The sequence below is a fragment of the Protomyctophum parallelum genome (assembly GCF_964188405.1).
Source record: "Protomyctophum parallelum genome assembly, chromosome: 5".
NCBI lineage: Eukaryota > Metazoa > Chordata > Actinopteri > Myctophiformes > Myctophidae > Protomyctophum > Protomyctophum parallelum.
In genome coordinates, this window is record NC_139702.1 from 34,963,451 (window position 1) to 34,985,821 (window position 22,371).

The 22,371-nt window shown below is 44.0% G+C and overlaps 1 protein-coding gene across 5 annotated transcripts in view; it reads left to right on the forward strand.

The window, feature by feature from the left end:
* The window catches only part of tenm3 (teneurin transmembrane protein 3), a 352,973-nt gene that overhangs the window by 215,300 nt on the left and 115,302 nt on the right, over window positions 1-22,371 (forward strand). For all 5 annotated transcript variants that reach the window (XM_083765245.1, XM_083765247.1, XM_083765246.1 and 2 more), the window contains exons 10-13: window positions 1,759-1,860; window positions 2,601-2,795; window positions 12,650-12,850; window positions 21,316-21,501. In XM_083765245.1, the coding sequence (XP_083621371.1) occupies window positions 1,759-1,860; window positions 2,601-2,795; window positions 12,650-12,850; window positions 21,316-21,501 (684 nt within the window). The remainder of the gene's footprint in view (window positions 1-1,758; window positions 1,861-2,600; window positions 2,796-12,649; window positions 12,851-21,315; window positions 21,502-22,371) is intronic.

Genomic DNA, 22,371 nt, shown 5'->3' on the forward strand with positions numbered 1-22,371 from the left:
GTGTTATCTGATCTGAGTGAGCGGGAGGGGTCGTATAGGGTTGGATCACGCCTTTGAAGATAAGTGGGGGTGCCGTGCCTTTGGTTGCTTTGTAGGCCAACATCAGTGTTTTGTACTCTGTGTGGGCAGTACCCGGGAGCCAATGGAGGGGGCGGAAAAGGGGGAGAGATGAGAAAATGCTGTGGCATTCAGCATTCTGGGCCATTTGGAGGAGCTTAAGTGCACAGTAAGGAGGGAGTTACAGTAGACAGGTTTTGATATTCATCTCCTATATCAGTCGGTCTTTTCAAATTGGGAATTGTTTACACAACCAAACAAGCACCTGTGTCGACCTCTGTAGCAGGTCTCCACTCTCAGTGCTGGTCACTGCGCATTTCACACTGCGTGTTTTCCAGTTGGCGAGATATCAAACCTGTCAGATATTGGAAGCGATCAGCGGTGCGTGGGTGAGAAAGCTCCGGTTGTTGGTCTTTGAACCGCTTACACCATTGCGAGCAAAACCGTGTGGAGAGACTCCGATTGGGCTCAGATCTGCCTCATATCGTGGGCTTTGTAGGGCTCCACCATAATATTATTAGGAAAACATGTGGGGTTCCCAAACCTTTAGCTTTTTTATGTTTTGAAATAATTAAAAATAAATTGTAGGAAACAGAACCAGTGCTCAGTGTAGACTATGCACACTACATTTCCATTCCATCGTTGCACCTTGCCGGCTACAGCTGCTATGGACCATGAATCTATACCACCAATCAATAGTTACTCACTGCTCCCCTCAGTCTTCTGATCCAAACAAAAAACATCCTTTATACATAGGTTGTTGAAATGAATAACAACCTGAAAGCAATTTAAATTATCTCTTTTGAGACGTATATATGCTAAGGTGTTGTTTTGGCAATAACATAAGATAGTAAGTTCTGTGTTGCATATTAATATTGTGACGACAATACATTTTCGATATATTGGACAACCCTATCGGCGAGTGCCGATGTCAGTGACCGGGTAATTGTTGCTTAAATCTTGCTGTGTGAACTGGGCTGAAGTGTCCTAAAGCAATGTTTTTGAACCTGAGGTCCATGGAGTGAAGTCAATTAATTTAATTTAACTGTAGATCACTTCACTGGAAATTATTGCATTATAGAAAGTGCTACATTAATGATTCAATATCTACAATGTATACGATGTATTTGCCATTGTACAATGATGACATTAAGAGATTTAAACCAAAACATATTTTCACATCATGCAGCTTGCCTAAGACATTAGAAATGCTGCCCCATGGCCCCGCAAGAGGTGTGTGTGTGTGTGTGTGTGTGTGTGTGTGTGTGTGTGTGTGTGTGTGTGTGTGTGTGTGTGTGTGTGTGTGTGTGTGTGTGTGTGTGTGTGTGTGTGTGTGTGTGTGTGTGTGTGTGTGTGTGTGTGTGTGTGTGTGTGTGTGTGTGTGCGTGCGTGCGTGCGTGCGTGCGTGCGTGCGTGCGTGCGTGTGTGTGTGCATGTACACTCACATGCTTGCGTGCAGCATGTCAGAGGGGAAAGTGAGAGATGATAATTGGAAGTGAGAAGGTGTTGATTGGCTGACGGGCAGTAACCACGGCAACCGCTGCGAGGGGTTGATGGAGAGGGCAGTGTGTCCGTCAACTAACACTCTCTGTCTGTCTGTCTGTCTGTCTGTCTGTCTGTCTGTCTGTCTGTCTGTCTGTCTGTCTGTCTGTCTGTCTGTCTGTCTGTCTGTCTGTCTGTCTGTCTGTCTGTCTCAATCAGAGTCGATCATGGAGTGTCCTCAGAATTGTCACGGCAACGGAGATTGTCTCTCAGGAACGTGCCACTGTTTCCCAGGGTTCATTGGGCCTGACTGCTCCCGAGGTAAGACGCACGCACGCACGCACGCACGCACGCACGCACGCACAGCTGTCAAACAAGACACGCAGTGTGACACCGTGGAGAGAGGCAGTAATTGGTGGGACTTGTTATATCTGTCCGGTCGTAGTATTGTAAGCTGCAGATGCTGAAGACTTCACTCTAATACTGTCAAGAACCTTGATTCTCTCTCTCTCTCTCTCTCTCTCTCTCGTTTCTTTTAGTCTTTCTACCCTGTCATCAGTGGATAGAGCACCGTAGTCTGACATAATGTACACGTTCTACCTTGGTAGCACGGCGGTTTGACTCATATGGATGTAAAGAACCAACTGACTGACTGCCGCCAAATTAGTTATCAACTGTGTGTTATTTCGTAAGATGGGCTCACAACTTTTAACCACTTAAAACCCATATGGTTGAGCGGAGTCCCTCAGGGCTCTATAGTGGTATATATATTTTCTGTTTTCTGTAATTGTGTGAAAAGCCTTCGCTGAAAACAGCCGACCGGCAAGCTCACAACGTGTGTCAACGCATCTCGTCGTGAGCTTGTCGATCTGCTAAATTGACAAAATATTGCCTAAGAAAGAGGCAAACATTGTGAAAATAATAAAAGTGCACAATGCCTCGCATTGCATGCTTGTAGATTTCCCAGTGCTTGTCGCGGTGGGGGCTCCCCGGTCATCGCAGCATGAGAGTTATGGGAACCCTTGTGTTAATCTGTCGGTGCGTGTCTTCCTGCCATGCAGCTGCGTGTCCGGTGCTGTGCAGCGGTAACGGACAGTACTCTCGGGGACGCTGCCAGTGCTACAGCGGCTGGAAGGGCACGGAGTGCGACGTGCCATCCAACCAGTGCCTCGACATCCACTGTGGAGGACACGGCATCTGCATCATGGGAGCCTGCATCTGTAACACCGGCTACAAGGGAGACAACTGCGAGGAAGGTGAGTTGTGTACTCCGCACCCCTCATCCTCAGGACAAAGAGACGCACCTGGGGTGACAATAGGCCCTCTGCCTTTGGAACTCACTCGATCCCACATCAAAGCCGACCCAACCCTTGCCCTGTTAAAAGTGTCCCTCAAAACCCACCTTTTCAGACTCGCTTTCCCTACCCAATCCCCCTTTCAGCCTTTTAATTTTTGTTTTTGGGGTGATATTCCTATGGGCTGGGGGGCAGGGAGTGGAGGAGTAGGACGAAGGCTCTACATCCTCCCTGTGGGGGCTCCTCAGTGGCAGAAGAGCCAATAGGATACAACAGCAGTGACAACACAGAATGTGTGTGGGGAGGGTTCACTAAATTGGGGAGCAAAAAAAGGGTAAATAGCAAAAAGCACTACTTTGCTTTACATCTCTCATACTATCACCCTTCTAATGAATGGGGATACCTTCATTTGTACTGTGTTAATTCATGCATGGACTTATATTACATGACTCCTCAATGCAACATTACATTACAGAACATATGGACACAATGCAATAAGTAATGGCAATGTGAAGGTCTCACCGAACATTAGAAGGACACACTATCAGTAACCAGAACCAGGGATGTGTGTTTTCAATGAGTCTAACAGGGTGTACGCGGAGTATGAAGTTGAATGGGCTCTTATAGGAAGGGCGTGTGTGTCTGGTCCAATAGACATCAAATATCTTAAATATTGAATCAAGCAACTTAAATACCGTCTGGGGGCGCGCACAAAAGCCTGAGTCCGAGTGAAAATGACATCAGAAGTGTCTTAAAGTGAAATTCCCTTTCAAGTGGTTAACCAAACAAAAACATTATTTTCTTTTTTGCGGAGGGGGAGGTCTGTAAAGGAGTCTGCGGTCACTTTTTAGCGTCTGCTAATGAGAAACGGGTCAGCGTGCTAAACTGAACCTGCTACGCACACTAGTTCCTACAAGCACCTATAGGGCTGCTCTACACTTAGACAGTATAGGCTGGTCTATGTCAGTGACTCTCAACGTCTGGTGTGGGGATCACCAGAGGGTCCAAATGGATGCTTTACGGGTCTGTAACTCAGAGAGAACCACCACTGGTCTATGTAAAACCATCGCACATCACTTTATGTTCAGGGCCGCTTTTTAGGTGGTGCTCGCTGTAGGCATGTAACAATACACTCAACTCACGATACGATACGCATCACGATATGAGGTTCACGATACGATTTTTCACGATATTTTCAACACAATGATTTTCCAGACAAATTACATTTTATTTTATTTTATATGATTTATCTTCCTCCCAAAGCTTTTTTCACAATTTTTATTAAACTACATTGCAAAGATAATTGCCTTACTTGATGTATTAATGAGCATCAATAACGACCATCACCTGGGCACTGTCTCATTTCTCTCCAAAATCATGTGAATATGATGGAATATGATTACAGCTGACATTTCTTATCACACACTTTTCTACACACTTTTCTAAAAAAGAAAAATAATATATATATTTTTTTATCGAGTTTTTTTTATAAATCGATACATATCGTCGGGATATAATATCGATATATCGCGATATACGATATATTGTTACATGCCTCGCTGACATTGTGTGTCTGCGTCATCTATGAAGCGCATTACGTGGTGGTCATGTTGTGTATGGTGGATGGTGTGCGTTACGTGGTGGTCATGTTGTGTATGGTGGATGGTGTGCGTTACGTGGTGGTCATGTTGTGTATGGTGGATGGTGTGCGTTATGTGGTGGTCATGTTGTGTATGGTGGATGGTGTGCGTTACGTGGTGGTCATGTTGTGTATGGTGGATGGTGTGCGTTACGTGGTGGTCATGTTGTGTATGGTGGATGGTGTGCGTTATGTGGTGGTCATGATGTGTATGGTGGATGGTGTGCGTTACGTGGTGGTCATGTTGTGTATGGTGGATGGTGTGCGTTACGTGGTGGTCATGATGTGTATGGTGGATGGTGTGCGTTATGTGGTGGTCATGATGTGTATGGTGGATGGTGTGCGTTATGTGGTGGTCATGATGTGTATGGTGGATGGTGTGCGTTACGTGGTGGTCATGTTGTGTATGGTGGATGGTGTGCGTTACGTGGTGGTCATGATGTGTATGGTGGATGGTGTGCGTTATGTGGTGGTCATGATGTGTATGGTGGATGGTGTGCGTTATGTGGTGGTCATGTTGTGTATGGTGGATGGTGTGCGTTACGTGGTGGTCATGTTGTGTATGGTGGATGGTGTGCGTTATGTGGTGGTCATGTTGTGTATGGTGGATGGTGTGCGTTATGTGGTGGTCATGATGTGTATGGTGGATGGTGTGCGTTATGTGGTGGTCATGTTGTGGATGGTGTGCGTTACGTGGTGGTCATGATGTGTATGGTGGATGGTGTGCGTTACGTGGTGGTCATGTTGTGGATGGTGTGCGTTATGTGGTGGTCATGTTGTGGATGGTGTGCGTTACGTGGTGGTCATGATGTGTATGGTGGATGGTGTGCGTTACGTGGTGGTCATGTTGTGTATGGTGGATGGTGTGCGTTATGTGGTGGTCATGTTGTGTATGGTGGATGGTGTGCGTTATGTGGTGGTCATGATGTGTATGGTGGATGGTGTGCGTTATGTGGTGGTCATGCTGTGTATGGTGGATGGTGTGCGTTACGTGGTGGTCATGTTGTGTATGGTGGATGGTGTGCGTTACGTGGTGGTCATGTTGTGTATGGTGGATGGTGTGCGTTACGTGGTGGTCATGTTGTGTATGGTGGATGGTGTGCGTTACGTGGTGGTCATGATGTGTATGGTGGATGGTGTGCGTTACGTGGTGGTCATGTTGTGTATGGTGGATGGTGTGCGTTACGTGGTGGTCATGTTGTGTATGGTGGATGGTGTGCGTTACGTGGTGGTCATGTTGTGTATGGTGGATGGTGTGCGTTACGTGGTGGTCATGTTGTGTATGGTGGATGGTGTGCGTTACGTGGTGGTCATGTTGTGTATGGTGGATGGTGTGCGTTACATGGTGGTCATGTTGTGTATGGTGGATGGTGTGTGACTGTGCGTGGGGCAGCCTGGTGGTGGAAAACTTGAAAGTCGAGTCGCAAAGAAAAAAAGAAGAGTTCAAGGCCTCGCTGAGAGAATTCATTTGATAAATTCATTGCAAAAATCATCAATCCAACCGCGCCCCAATATCCCCGTCACAGTTGAAATGTTGCATATGCGGAGCGCAGCCTGCGCAGGTCACCGTCCTTTAAATTAGTAACACCCAGCGCCCAGGACGAAGTTTCATCCAAAAGACGAAGATTATTGATATCAGAACCGATCGCATCGCTCCACAGCATGGAAGCGCCTGTTGCGCAACATTTGATGTTGTGTAACAGTGGACGGTCATCTAAAATGTCCCCCCCCTGTTTAGCCGACGAGAACGAAAATCTTAAAACGTTAATAACTCGCGATCTAAATCATCCCGTCCAATTCTAAGAAAAGATCATGTCTTAGACGGCCCACCGCGGTCCAGTCGCTAGTCGCGATAGAATTAATCATTGTTGTCGATCGGCTCTAGAGTGTTTTGGCTACATTTAGCTGCTACATCCACATCCGGGATAACATCCGGTCCGCCGGTAAAAAAGAGTGTTAATTAACTGATCTACACAGGATTATCAAGAAATTATTTCAGAATGTGCTGCAAGTAAGGCCAGGAAGATTCAGGAAAAATCCACACATAATTATCTGCTGCTTGCTTGTGAGTAACATCCGAGTGCTTAATTTTTGTCAATTCTCTGAAGTGGGGACGTCTCTCTCTCTCTCTCTCTCTCTCTCTCTCTCTCTCTCTCTCTCTCTCTCTCTCTCTCTCTCTCTCTCTCGCTCTCGCCACATGGCTGTCACGATAGCGCAGTGGTCAGCTTACTCAGCTACACACTGCTGTCGTTCGCAGTGCATCCAATAACACCCAGTGCCCGCCTGAATGTGTGATTCACTTACTGTACCTTAATTGCTGCTGCTCGTCGAATAATTAATCCAAGCTGGTTTGTCATGGTTTAAAGTAGGCATAAACTTTAGCTGGTCAGTGGTGTGCAGAGTGAGAAGGAGCGCTGCTCTGCTGCTTAAATTGATATGACCTAGATATGCCATATGTTATTTATGCCTGTGTGAAATACCAATCGTATAAACATAAAAGGCTTTCATATAGCCTACTCTTGCATTTCAGGGTGTTCAATTATTTAATACTTGCAGATTGAAGACCAAAATAAACATTATTTATTTATTTAGATTAATTAGGCCTAATTAATGTACAGGGCCTCACATTTTTCCCAGATGCCTCAGCTTATGGTATATCAAACTTGGTGTAAGGCCGGCGGACCTCTGGTGTCACTCTGGCTAAGTAATAAACAAACCCCATATGCCCATATATAGGCAGGACCAGGGCCACGTCACTCTGACTCAGACATAACCATAAACAAGCCAAATACGCCCATATATCCATGCGTATGGTATGTAGGCATGTCACTCTGACTCAGACATAACCATAAACAAGCCAAATACGCCCATATATCCATGCGTATGGTATGTAGGCATGTCACTCTGACTCAGACATAACCATAAACAAGCCAAATACGCCCATATATCCATGCGTATGGTATGTAGGCATGTCACTCTGACTCAGACATAACCATAAACAAGCCAAATACGCCCATATATCCACGATGACTCAGACATAACAATGAACATAACTGGAGATACGGTTGTCCAGAGCCACACCTGGCTGCTGTGAACATACTATGGTCATGTATGTCACAGCCAAGATACACATTCAAATGAAAAACATATACAACAAGACTATTTAGGATAATTCTGAGACACACCTGTCCTGTATACTTGCTCTTCCGCACAGCATTTTCAACCACTCTGGGACAACTATGGGAGACTCCGTTTGAAACATACCAAAAACATTGGCAATGGCCTGGGGAAATGTACAGCATGTTCACATGACATAGTTTGGATATATTTTCGCCACATTCTTCCCCCTTTTTTTCTTTTTTTTTAAATGAGTTGTGACAGCCTAAGCCCCTGTAATGGCTGCAGCTTAGCTTGCGAAAATTAATGAAGGAAGATGGAAAGAATTATGGCAAGTTTATTGAAAGCAAAGTGGGATTCAACAGGATCCTGGATGTTGAAATGAAGAGTTATGCATCGGAACATTCCCGTCAGGAAGCAATAGCTTCCACTCTATTAAACATGAACGAAGGTTACGTAGGTAACCGCGGTTATGTGAGCGAATAAGGTCACTCCAATATGATATTTCCCTCCGCCCATATAGCGCTATACATAAACCTATAGCATCTATGTGAAACATGCGAAAATAATCAATCCTCCAAACTAGCTCACTTGTAGATTGTGTACAGCCATAAATACCAGGTAAACTATATGATCCTGAATTAATCTGTTCATATAACATGCTACAATAAATAGCATCTAAATTACACTCTTAGCATTGTGGTAAAGTTTATTGTCACCTGAAGGCATGTGGTTCTCAAAGTGGGGGTTCAGGGACCCCATGGGTTCCCAGATGGGAGTTCCAAATGGTCCCCAACAGGTCTGTAACTCTGAGGGTGTACACATGGAACCAAATATGGAGCCTCACCGGGTCCATTTGGTTCCATTTGAACACATTCAGAATTGTAGGGATCCTTGAAAAAGAAACAAAATAAAAAGTTTGAGAACCAAAGACCTATAGCCTATGGTACTGTATAGGTGTAGAGGGAAAAAAGGAGGCGGACTCCATGCAGTCAACTAAGCACATGGGGTTTTAAGTGGCTTTTTAAAGCACATGTGTGGCTGGTTTCAACAACAGTATAGTGTTCCCAGAAAGCTACGCCCGCTAGTGCGCCATGCGGTTCTGCATGGGAATGTTAGTTAGAAACAGCTTCACTGCAACACGTGTTGACAGCAAGCCTTCCAAGGCAATCTACTCAGGACCCATTTTCTTTCTTTCTTTCTTTCTTTCTTTCTTTCTTTCTTTCTTTCTTTCTTTCTTTCTTTCTTTCTTTCTTTCTTTCTTTCTTTCTTTCTTTCTTTCTTTCTTTCTTTCTTCAGTATCTCATTTTGTATTGATCCATATGTGCTTTATGGCACAAAATATAGTACTTATACTTTCAAATCCAATTATATCTGTGTCGATCCCCCGCCTCTCTCTCTCTCTCTCTCTCTCTCTCCCTCTCTCATCCTGTATAAATAAGTTGTTGACAGGTAGTTGGCTAAGCCAGTGTGTCGGCTACATGCTAAGCTAATTTCCTCTGATCTCACACTGTGAGAAAATCAATAGTAATCTGGGCCTCTGTTGCTGGCTAGTTGTACAGGCATTAAACACACACACACACACACACACACACACACACACACACACACACACACACACACACACACACACACACACACACACACACCAGTGTATACTGTAAGGAAGTATACAGTAGGCACACACACACACACACACACACACTGACCCCTATGTGACAGTAACTAGATTAGCCTCGGTTCAGGCATCGGTCACACTAATCCTCTCTGTGTGTGTTTGTGTGCACGTATGTATGTAAATATGTATGAGTATGTATTTACTGTGTGTGTGTGTGTGTGTGTGTGTGTGTGTGTGTGTGTGTGTGTGTGTGTGTGTGTGTGTGTGTGTGTGTGTGTGTGTGTGTGTGTGTGTGTGTGTGTGTGTGTGTGTGTGTGTGTGTGTGTGTGTGTGTGAGAGCGCGTGCGTGAGCGTGCATGCGTGCGTGCACACGTGTGTCCTGTAAGTATGTGACAGGCGACAGTGTGAATTTGCAATTGGAAAGCAGAGGTTGTATACGTTGTCTGTTTCTGCTGTGTGTGCGTTTGTGCGTGCATGCGCGTCGTGTCAAAGCCAGCGTGTGGGTTGCGTCTGACAACAAGTGAATCCTCCCCAGCTATTGTCTGCAACATCACAGTGTCCTGGTTTGAAACATCATTTATTTATTTATACTTCCCATAAGCAATTATTTCTGTTCCTCAGGCATCCCACGTCAGTGTGTGAGCAGAAAGCAGCCGTTGTTTACATCACAGAGGTGAACGTCTGTCACGCTCCGCTTCTTTTTCCAATTAGATGCGGTTATTGACCCAATAAGATATTGTTCTCTGGGTCCAGACACATGGAATGGGTTATTTGTACTTCGCCGCACGCCGGTGTCGCTCATGGGGAAATGGCAGATATGCAACATCACACCGTGTCGTGCTGGCGACTTGCTACGAGCTTGTATATCTGTGTAACACCAGGGGCAGCGGGGTTTAAAGGTTTAGAGGAGCCTGTTCGTGACCGAAAGGTTCCCCGCTTTGATCCTGACTTACCGCCACATACCCCACCCCTTCCCTACAAATCTGAAGTGCCTTGAGCAAGACACTGAACCCTCATCTGCTCCAGTGGAGCTGCTCAGTGGCCGTCAGTATCAGATTGTGGTTGTACTGGTCAGCTCCCAGTACAACAGTATCAGACTGTGGTTGTACTCGTCAGCTCCCAGTACAACAGTATCAGACTGTGGTTGTACTGGTCAGCTCCCAGTACAACAGTATTAGACTGGTTGTAATGGTCAGCTCCCAGTACAACAGTATTAGACTGGTTGTAATGGTCAGCTCCCAGTACAACAGTATCAGACGTTGTGTTTCATGCAGTTTTAATTAAAAAGATACGGCACCATGGAACAGTCTGTGGTGATATAATGAGGCTAATTTATGTCAGTCCCGCTCCTGCTCGCTCCCGTTGACTTTTCATTCCCGTCCCGTTCCAATCCCGGGATTAATACAAATGTTAATCCCATCCCGCGGGAATCCTGGTAAAAATGTCATCCTCTACTGCACACGCCTGGTCTTCAATTTCCACATGCACCCCCTCTCTGCGCTTCCTTCACTGGCTTCCGGTGGCCAGCCTGCGTCCAACTCCAACACAGGTGGTGACTTTACAAGACAGATAAGGACATGGAACCCCCCTTACCTTTAGGACACAATCAAACCCCAGACCTCTTCTATAAAACACTTAGATCAGCTAACACAGACATACGCGTCTGTCCCTTCCTTCCCCCCAAAAAACGTGGCCAACGCTCCGAGCGACCCCTGAGATGCTTGTCCAGGGTCGCCTGTCTAGCACTTAGATCAGCAAATTTATACGTCCGGCTGTCTCCTCCCTAAACCTAAACCACCCTCGCCAACACCCCGGGCGACCCTATAGACTCTTCCCCTCCTGGCTTCCAAGCTGTGGAATGCCCCCCCTACACACACACACACACACACAGACACACAGACACACACAGACACACACCAGACAGCTCAGTCAAAACTGCAGATTTTGCAGTCTGAAAACTCAAGTCTCCAGACTCCACCTCATGCCACTAGAACTCGGCTTCCCTTACATGTAATCATTTCTTGTCGCCTATTTTGAAAGTTATCATATATGCAGATACGTATACGTGAATTAATTACTTGTTCGCACCTGCTTTGTTATTGAAATCGACAGAGTGTGTGCAAATGTAGTTAGCATGCTGTTGAGACACTAAGGCTATAAGATGTTAGGTTTGATGTTTACCTATCCTAGTTGCTTTGATTGAAGCACTAATCTTTTATTTATTATTTTACTTTGCACTATTATTTACCATGTCTATTGTTGACAGGGTTCATTATATTTACTTTGCAAGTCACTCTGGATAAGAGCGTAAATTATAATTAAAATAACCATTTTACTTTCTGCCAGCGTGGAAATGAATGTCTTCGATCCTAAAAATATTTTAACAAACATTTAAAACACCATGAAAACACAGACAGCCTTGGCATAATAGGGTTGGTCTAAAGATTGAAGATTGAGAACCAGATAATATTCAGTTAATAATATTCAGTTCCTCCATCAGCAGAATAATGAATTACCAATTAAGGACCAGTGATGTCACAGACACATAATTATGATATGATCGTTTGTCCTCAACAATTTAATATTTACTGTTTATATTTTGTGTAGTCGATTTAATATTTACTGTTTATATTTTGTGTGTGTGTGTGTGTGTGTGTGTGTGTGTGTGTGTGTGTGTGTGTGTGTTATCCATTCTATATAATGTAGTTTGGCAATATGATTCTGGTATATTTTCTAACCACTCAAGCCATATTTTATACTTAAAAAAATAGGGTGCGAAAAATAGTCCACAGAATGTTTTGGGCCATCGACATGGCCAGAATACCATGGGAAGATTGAAGTGTTAATTATGTTATTTCTAGACACCTAAGCGCTGTAGCGGCCATAACTGAAATAACTCTAGAAAATGTAATCACCAGCATAACATAATCTTTATTTTCTTTCAACTAATGATCTGATAACCAAAATGTATGATTCAATCACATAACTTGTGTTGCATAACAGTTATTATATTATTGGCTGGGTAAGTAGCAACCAGTAATGTGATGACTGCCAATAATGTCAATAACAATGCTTTTTAAATTCTTAATCTTTGATATGTATATTCTGGTCTGTTAATTTTTTTATCTGATTTCCAATTAAGAATACAACTATTAGTACAACTATTAGTACACTATTTGTACATTAATAAAATAAAACACTTGTGTTATTAGTTATTACATTAACCTAAATTTGATTACCTAAATTTGCTCCTATATTTTAATTTGAAAATAAATAATAATGAATATTTATTTTCCTTTTTTTTTCTCGTTACTTTTGTTTTCATTTTCATTTGATCTGGATTTTTTTTAATCCGTTTCGGCTACAACGACGAGGCCCAAAATAGGGCGATGGGGGTGATGAAGTGGTTAATGTGTGTCTCTCTCTCTCTCCGTCCTCCAGTGGACTGCATCGATCCCAGTTGCTCGGCCCATGGCGTGTGCATCCACGGCGAGTGCCACTGTCAGCCGGGCTGGGGCGGAGCTAGCTGTGAGATCGCCAAGACCATGTGTCCGGACCAGTGCTCGGGCCACGGCACCTACAACGCCGAGAGCGGCTCCTGCACCTGTGACAAGAACTGGTCCGGGCCCGACTGCTCGTTGGGTGAGTATGGCCAAAGAGAAAAAAAAAAGAAAAGTGCAAAATTATTGTCCGAACAACAAAAAGCCACATATCTCAAACATAAGGGTATGTCCATGCGGTCTGCTTTTTATGTATATAAACAAACAAACAAGCCTGGGATAATGTTACACTGGTCTCATGAGCCAGACTGTGCTTCCGTCCTATACAGTCTGGAGCAGCGGAAGCCCTGGAAATGATAACGCAAATGTGACACCTAGCTTCTTTCCGCTATTGTTATGTCTTTACAGATGTGCATATTTGTCTTGATATAAATAAAAAAGAATAGAACATTGGAATAAAATGTAAAGATATTTACGGAAATGACGAACAGATGACAGCCTCCGTTCTCGGCTTTCGGGAGGTATAGTTCCAGATTCTATGTATATACCAGTAAGACGCCCTGAGGGCGAGAAGCAACCTCGCCCTAAAGGGCCGTCTGCGTGACGGCAGACTGCTTGGCGAGCACTGGCACTTTGGCATGGGGGTGTCAGATCAACATGGAAATAATGATGTACTGTACTGGTACATATATGGAGCTTGTCTTGAGTGTACCGGGTTTGATGAGGTCAGATCAACATATGGAATGTCAGAACGGGTCAGCTCCATACATGGAGATCTAAGGGTGGCAGCGGGGGCAGTGTCTTGAGTGCACAGGGTTTGATGAGGTCTGGCCATATATGGAGCGTGTCTTGAGCAGTGTTGAGCAGTAACGAGTTACTAGTAATATATATTACTGTAATATTAGTACTTTCCCCAGTAGCTAATTATCCGCCAAAACACGCTGTGTTACTCGTTACTAATGAGCGTCATTTGTTTGTGTCCAATGGTCTTGTGTAGTATACGGGTAACTGAAAAGTTTGCTTTTGTTAGACATGGACAATAATTGTGAAGAAGCACGGTGAGTTGTTTCTGCTGAAGATGACAAACATGACATGCTCCACCCCCAAACAGCAAAGACAGGGGCTGTGATATGCCCTGTAGCAGTCCTCCTGCTACAGGGCAGGAGGAGGATGTCATGTACTGCATTACACCCTCCTCTCCTCTTCAGCAGCATGGCAGGGCTCATCATGAGCTCGTCCAGGAGCTCAGTCTTACTTCAAGCTCTAATGGTGCGTTTACAACGTGCACTAAGCATGTCCTGAGCATGTGTCCATGCCGGGGCGCGGGCGCTGACAGGGAGGGCGGAGAAAAACGCATACTCTGTGTGGCCAGCTGCAACAGCTTTTCTGTAAACGATCAATACATTTTAGGTGGGAAATAGACCACGAGGAGAGCACTGCAGAGCAGAACACCCACAAACACTCTGCAGTAAATAAAAGATGAGGCTGGCAGGGCACTGCGTCAGGCACCCGGAACAAGAGGCAAGCAAACGTACACTTTACTTTGGGAGACAAGCCAGGGTAAAGCCAAGAAAGGCAAGAAGCGCACCACATGCGTAGATGCACTGTGGCTTAGCTAACAACACTGTAGAGCTCGAGTCCCTGATGGGAGTCGGGAGGGCAGCAATTCAGGAGCAATTCTGGTGTTAGACTGCTCGCATTGCCAATAAGTGGTGCACGGTGCAGTGGTGCACGGCTCAACAATATTGTGAAACCGAGAAAACTGTGAAAACAGCACGGACAAGTTGAGGAAGACCTGTTGCAATGTGTCCGTTGTGCTCTGTCCGTGGAAAGGTAAATACAAGGACATACAGTATTGTTTGCTGGCTGTTTTCTCTGTTTCATGAGAAATAGATCATACCATGACAGCGATAGTTTACATCTTTGTTATCGATATTTTTGTGATTTCCATAGTTATATATTCAAGTTAATCATGATTGGTCAGCTGATAAAAACGTGGCCAAATCATTATGCAGGTTTTTGGGAAAAAACAGTTCACTGACCAATGCCTTTTTACCAGTGCTTTGTGTGCTATTTTGGTCACCTTTAGGTTAATAATTTATATAATATATATATTATATTATTATTATTATTATTATTATTATTATTATATTATTTTTCCTTTCCTTTCCTTTCCTTTCCTTTCCTTTCCTTTCCTTTCCTTTCCTTTTCTTCTCCTCTTCTCTCTGCCGGATAGAGTGAATTTACTCAAACTATTAGACAGCACTGGACAGTTAACTCCTGTCTAGTTATCAGGTATTAGACAGCACTGGACAGTTAACTCCTGTCTAGTTATCAGGTATTAGACAGCACTGGACAGTTGAAGCCTTTTCTTACATTTAGCTGAGTGGGTGCAAGGCATTTTGATTTAATTTTAGTCATAGTCTCTTGAATAGTTTTCATTTAGTTTTAGTCACATTTTAGTCACCTGGAATGTTTTAGTGTTAGTCTAGTTTTAGTCGACTACATCTACAGTTGATTTAGTCAATTTTTTTGCAACTAATTGTAAAATGACTTATACTGGATCTCTTGTCCACTAATACCTTCCTAACATTTTAGTCTAGTTTTTATTTGTTGACAAAATTGTCAGTATATTTAGTCTTAGTTTTAGTCATCATAGCTTAGTTTTTATTTAGTTTTCGTCAGTGGAAAAAGATAGTCGTCTTCTTAGTTTTAGTCGACGAAATCAACACTGCTTGTCAGCTATGTTGGTTGAGGCAAATATTCTGTGATGTGGAGAGCGTCACAGAATTTTACGAGTAGGTTTGCAATTGAAAACCTTTCAAAGAGCCCTTCGTGAACCCATACGTTTGCAGTCGGTTTCCTCGCCACATTTCCAATGTTTCTCCACCATTCTGTGTTCAATTTATGCAGAAAATAAGGTCATGGATAATATAAGATTAAGAGGATTTCACATTATCATCTTTGACACTGGGCGGGAACCCCTTTTGGTGTTCTGTAGAGTATGTACAGTATAAATATATATATATATATATATATATTGTTGTTTTTCCAGAAAACTTAGGTCAGTATTTAGAAGGTGTTTTTAGAATTGGCCTCAGTCCTAAATGGGTTAAATATGAAGCTATTTCAGTATGTATGTTCAGTATGTTTATTATATATTTATTTTTGGGGAGATTATCTTATCTGAACAAAATGTGTTAACATCATGAGCCTTTGTTTACTACAGAGCTTAGTTTCTTTATTCATCCAAAACCCAACTCAAAAACGTCCTTTGTGAAAACCTGCGGCGGGAACATATGGCGAAGGGAAACATCCAGAAAAGCGGCGTCACTCTATTAGAGCATGGAGTTATTATTTAATAAAACACCACACATTACAATATTGTGGGAGACTCTATGAAAGTCCAGTTCCAGGCTATGAAATCGCAGGAATTAAGGTTTATGATGCAATACAATCCAGTTAAGCTATAGCGGGCGCCTACTCCAATACTTCCTTATTAAATGCATGGATATAAGCTGGATATATTCTGCAGACTCTTGGAGAAGTTTGAGACATGCGTGCAATGAATGGAACACCCAAAAAGTTGCACTGTTGTAGTTGTGGTAGTAGACCCGCGAAACAAACGCGCGCGGCAATTTCACGGGGCTGCGCCCACGTAAATTCGCTTGCGTTGTCGCTCCTCGACTTCTGCACATACAAAAAAAGTCTCATTGAAAATGTATTTACTAAGCGTGTTAATCGCTGCCCATCTGAAAGGAGCTTTAGTCAGAAATGTGAACAGCATGAGTTACAGTATGGGCTTAAAACTAGAAGGGTGTCCTGGGGACTCCATTGTGGGCCTATGTATTCAGTGTATTAAGGGAAATTGAGTCCCTATTGTTTACAATGGAGACGCTGCCGGAGGAGGAAGCTGTGCGCTGCCCGGTCTGTTGTTGTGATCGACACTATGGAATACTTTTCTACAACGACAACAACCGATTATTTAAAGTGGATTTTCATGACAAGCAACTCAGCGGTTGGTGCAGTGCAGTGCAGTGGCTGATTAATTTCAGTTGTGTGAATGTGAAATCCATTGTAAAGTGACGCTGTACAGAACTGCAGCCCATTTACAATGTCAAATCACAGAGGTGTCTGTATCGTGAATGAGCTGTGCTAAAACCATTACAAAAAACATTCATAGTCAGCTGTGTGCTTTAACACACACTTTAACAGACATTTTACCGTACACTTTCACAGTCCTTGTCTGGGTTTTTTCTTTTCTTTTTTTTTTTACTGCACGGCACCCAAGGGGTCAGCTGTCTAGAACGCATGGTTGTCCGGATTAGGCCCAAATATGGATTTCCACATCATGGCTCCAGGACTTGAATGGATGGAAATGTGGGACCTATAGTAGCCAGCAGGGGCTCCCAAACCTCTTCACGACAAAAGACGTATGGCTCTGCTTTCGTCACTGCCTTACCCATTATCCCTAAACTCCTTTGTCCTTTGTCCTTTCCTCCTTTTTTGTACTATTTTGATTTTCTTTTTACAATAATTGTTCAACTAGCCGTTCTACATCGACCCGTTAAAAAAAGTTTTTCAAAATTGTAAAAATAAAGGAAAAAAAGTTTAGGGATAAGGCGAAACACACACACACATGATTACTGTCACCTGGAGTGACCCCGCCGTGTCACTGGGAGACAAAGAGCACAGAATAGCAGCGCTGCATGGTGGCCTCTAGACGGCATGGCTGCAGTCACCACACAGAGCCCACCAGGCAGTTACCACCATAGAGTATTACAAGTGTAGACACCCCCACCGGAAGGACCGTCTACTTCTGCTTTTTTTTATGTTAAAGCCCAAATGCACAGGGTTTCCTCCTCATGACTCCACGGGTCCGCCCGCAGTCCCTCCTCTGACCAGTAGGGCCGAGTGCTTCAACGTTGGAGAGCCTCTCTGGGGGCTTGGTCACCACCTTAGAGTATATACATTTATAGAGAAGGCACCCAGAGGAAATCTTGAGGCGAAATGGACATAGTGGCCGAATGAAGGTATTGCAGCCTGGCCCCAAACACATGAACGCGCTGTCCGTTGACTATCATTGTACACGTTCACGACGGACGACGCTCATGCGCGTTCAACGGCAGCGCGTTCATGTGTTTGGGGCCACTCACCATTGCAATCCGTCCCAGAATGCACTCTGTTCCTACCAGGAAGGAGGAGTGAATCCGCCTCATGCGCTTTTGAGCAACTCAATGCAAGTGGATGGGAGGAGAACTCGGGTGTCTTCTCTATAGATATATATACTCTATGGTCACCACACATGACCCCACACCCGGACAGAGAGACAGGCAGAGAGAGGTCATGTGACCACTTACATAATGGTGTTACTTATCAATACTGCAACATAGAAATACTCTTGTTACACATAAAAGTCTGGAATTCAAAATGTACTGGCATATACAGTACAAAAGTATTGGCATCAAAATGTACTTAAAGTACCAAAAGTAGCAGAGACACCTCTTAACTCACACATGTTTTGAGCTTGTAGATCTGATACTTTTGTTGCTTTAACAGTTTTACACCCGGCAGTGACAAAATGTAACTTAAAGCAGCACTATGTAGTTTCGGGGTATCGTGGCCACTTTGGACACATAACATTGCAGCCAACGTCTTTAACTTTATTACCCAAGTTGCTCTGCAAGCAGAATATCAGCCCAGAATATCAGCCTCTGTTGCTGATATTCGTTCTTTCTTTGTTTAGTTGTCTGGCTATACAGACACTGATGCCAATGAAGCTTGCATTGAATTGAATTGATTCCAAAGATATTTGAAATTATTCGAATTGGGATAGAAATGAATTGAAAGAAGATGGGAAATGGGAGAGATAGGAGACGAAATGGACGTGTGTGTGTGTGTGTGTGTGTGTGTGTGTACGCACTCACGCATGCACGCATACACCCTGAGGCTGCCCTCACATACTGCTGAGCAAGTTATATGTCAAATATCTCCTCTGTCTGTCTGTCTGTCTGTCTGTCTGTCCGTCTGTCTGCCTGTACATCTGTCTGTCTGTACGTCCGCGCATGTGCACCTTTCTCTCTCTCTCTCTCTCTCTCTCTCTCTCTCTCTCTCTCTCCTCTCATGTTTCTGTCTCTTTCTCTGTACCCTAACACAAATACACATCCACAAATCCCATGAACCCAATAACCTTGCAAAAAGTGTGCGTGCGTGTCACATATGTGTTGGCTGAAATTTGGCAGGCTGACAGCTATATTAAAGCCCACACACGGTCCAGGCACACTAGATGTTGTCCTGACTCGGAGTTCAATTACAGCCACACACACACACACACACACACACACACACACACACACACACACACACACACACACACACACACACACAGACACAGACAGAGTTGAGTCAGGGACAAGCATTTAAATTGATTCCTGTTCATTAATTCCTCATTGCCGAAGCGGAGCCAAGTCACACTCTTTACCAAACAATTAGAATGCTGAACACTGTGCTCTCTCTCTCTCTCTCTCTCTCTCTCTCTCTCATTCAACCTCTTAAAGGGATAGTGCACTTTCAAATAAAAATGTACATAAAACACATAGAATAATCCTGCATTAGAAGGACATCCTAATGTGCATTTGTTTATTTATGTTTATTCTAGTTGAAAGTGACTTATCCCTGTAGTTCCATAATATAGCAGTATTGAACACACCGCAGACCTCTGTCTGTCTGTCTGTCTGTCTGTCTGTCTGTCTGTCTGTCTGTCTGTCTGTCTGTCTGTCTGTCTGTCTGTCTGTCTGTCTGTCTGTCTGTCTGTCTGTCTGTCTGTCTGTCTGTCCGTCCGTCCATGTCAATCACATGTTTCTTTATTGTTCCACCTTCGGGAAGTGTCCCCTGTATTTAATCCATCCTTCTAAGAAGCAATGAACAGCCACGGTGGCGGCAGCAGCGCTCAGGGACAAACTGCAGATGTAATCTCATTGGTCAAGGCCCCTGGCAGGAGTAATGGTAAATGGTGCATTTAGATAGCGTCCTTTATCCCAAGGCGTATTAAATTCACACACCAAACGGCGGAGGAAACCTTGCAAGGCACCACTAACCTGCTCATGGGGAGCTGGGTATAGTAGCAAGGGGGTTCAGTGTGTGCGTCTTGCTCAAGGACACTTTGACACTATAAACCCAGAGGGAAACGGTCGGGGATCGAACCGGGAACCTTCTGATTCCCCAGCAACAGCTATACCTCCTGATCCGTCTCCCTCGAGTGGAAACCCAATCTTTCCAAAACTGGCACTTTTCAAGATTCAAATAAAATAAAATAAAAGGAAAAATTGCAGATCGTTCGATACATTCGTGTAACTCTGTAGTATGATCAAGTAGGGCGTTAATTAACAAGAAAGAAAGAAAAAACAAGGTAAAATTTGGAGATAAGGGGTTTCAACCAGCAGTGGGAAAGGGGGTGTTGTGGTTCTCTTGGTGTCTGGAGGAGAGGCGTGTGATGTCTCTCGTATTGTTTCATTAGGCCACAGTGTGACACGGTACAGTGCAGTGCAATGACTAACGCTTAGAAGAGTGAGATTATTAATAATAATAATTCACAGCTGCATTCGTGGAAATAAGGCTCCCTCCGCTATGCACGGATGGTAAACGGAAAATTACCCACCACCCATAACATATTAATCAGTAATGAGAAGCCCGAATTAAACGCAACCATCTGTTGGGTTCAAGACAGCAGTGCAGGCTGCTTTCTTGAACCTTACTCTCTGTGTGAGTAATGGAACCGAATGGACTCTGCATGCGCTCGCCATTCGCGAATCCAACGGATCACACCTGGCACGAGTATAGTCTAATCAAATATCATGGGAACAAATGACATTCATATCTTAATTCTTGGTAGTGGATGAAAGGAGGGGGAAATTATGATAAACGCTTTATTATCTGGGTATAAGGACTTCTTCCTCAAACAATTTGACTACAGACAGTATATGATCTATGTCGGGTGCAAGCATCCTATCTGGTTTTCAACTTAATTATCTTTAATAAATCAGTTCTCTGTCTGTGTGTGTGTGCTGGGTTTTCCAAATATTTAACCAATGGAAAGTATTTAACTCATTGTGTGCCCACGCAACAATTTCAAAATAGTAACCCAAGGTGCCCACTTCATATTTTTTCTTGGGCACCACATACGGGTAATTCCCAGGACGTCTGTGGACGTCTTGGGCACACAGGGGTTGAAAGCTTAATTAGATATTGCTCTGTGAATTGTTTTGTCAATGGGATTGATTGATTACATTATTAGTCAGAAATATAAACGGCACGCGGTATGACATTAAAACAGTCATGGGGACTTGTTTCCATTGTGGTCCTAAATTAATCAACATTCCATACAAACGCAATGTACACAAGAGATTTGGAAATTACATTTGTACCTCCCCTTGTGGTCTCCTGATAGATGTTTTTCCGGAAAATATTGACATATTATTCAGTGTTACACATCCTTTAATGATACATGGCAAGCGCCACATTTTGTTGGCGGAGTAGAATTGCAACAAAAAAAAAGGTTGATGCTCATATCACTCAACATCGCTCTTATCTGCTTTCCCGTCGGTACAGAGGTGTGTGCGGTGGACTGCGGCAGCCGCGGGGTGTGCTACGGAGGGGCGTGTCGGTGCGAGGACGGCTGGACGGGCGGCCTGTGCGACCAGAAGGCCTGCCACCCCATGTGCACCAAGAACGGGGTATGCAAGGAAGGCAAGTGTGAATGCGACCAGGGATGGACCGGAGAGCACTGCAGCATTGGTGAGTTTGTGGTTGGTTTGACCTGCACGCGCGCACACAACAGGCACGCACGGGTGCGTACACATACACATAACATTCACTTAACAGATGAATCCACAACACAAAGAAAAGAACAATGCATCACAATAAATATATAAATAAACAACATGCATTACAATGTAGAGTCCTGGGGGTTGAAAAGCAGCTTTATAAAGGTGAGTTTTCAGAAGGGATTTAAAACGGGGCAGAGATTCAGCGAGCATTATCTCCTCGAACAAGGCATGCCAAAGTATCGGCGCTCTAACTTCAAAGGCACCTTCTGTTTTCAAGCAGCATTTTGGAATGGTCAACTGTGCTTTTGCCCAAAGATCTGATGAGGTTGAGGGGTGGAACATCGTAAATCTGATTTGTAGGAGGGTGCCAGACCAGATATGGCCATGTAGGTGATGCATTAGACCAGATATGGCCATGTAGGTGATGCATTAGACCAGATATGGCCATGTAGGTGATGCATTAGACCAGATATGGCCATGTAGGTGATGCATTAGACCAGATATGGCCATGTAGGTGATGCATTAGCCCAGATATGGCCATGTAGGTGATGCATTAGACCAGATATGGCCATGTAGGTGATGCATTAGACCAGATATGGCCATGTAGGTGATGCATTAGACCAGATATGGCCATGTAGGTGATGCATTAGCCCAGATATGGCCATGTAGGTGATGCATTAGACCAGATATGGCCATGTAGGTTATGTTAAACTCAATTCTAAAATAAATGGGCAGCCAGTGCAAAGCAGCTTGCATTGAACATATGCACAGTGTGTCGGCATCGACATCGATCGGCATCAACATCGATCGACATCGACATCGAACGACATCGACTGAC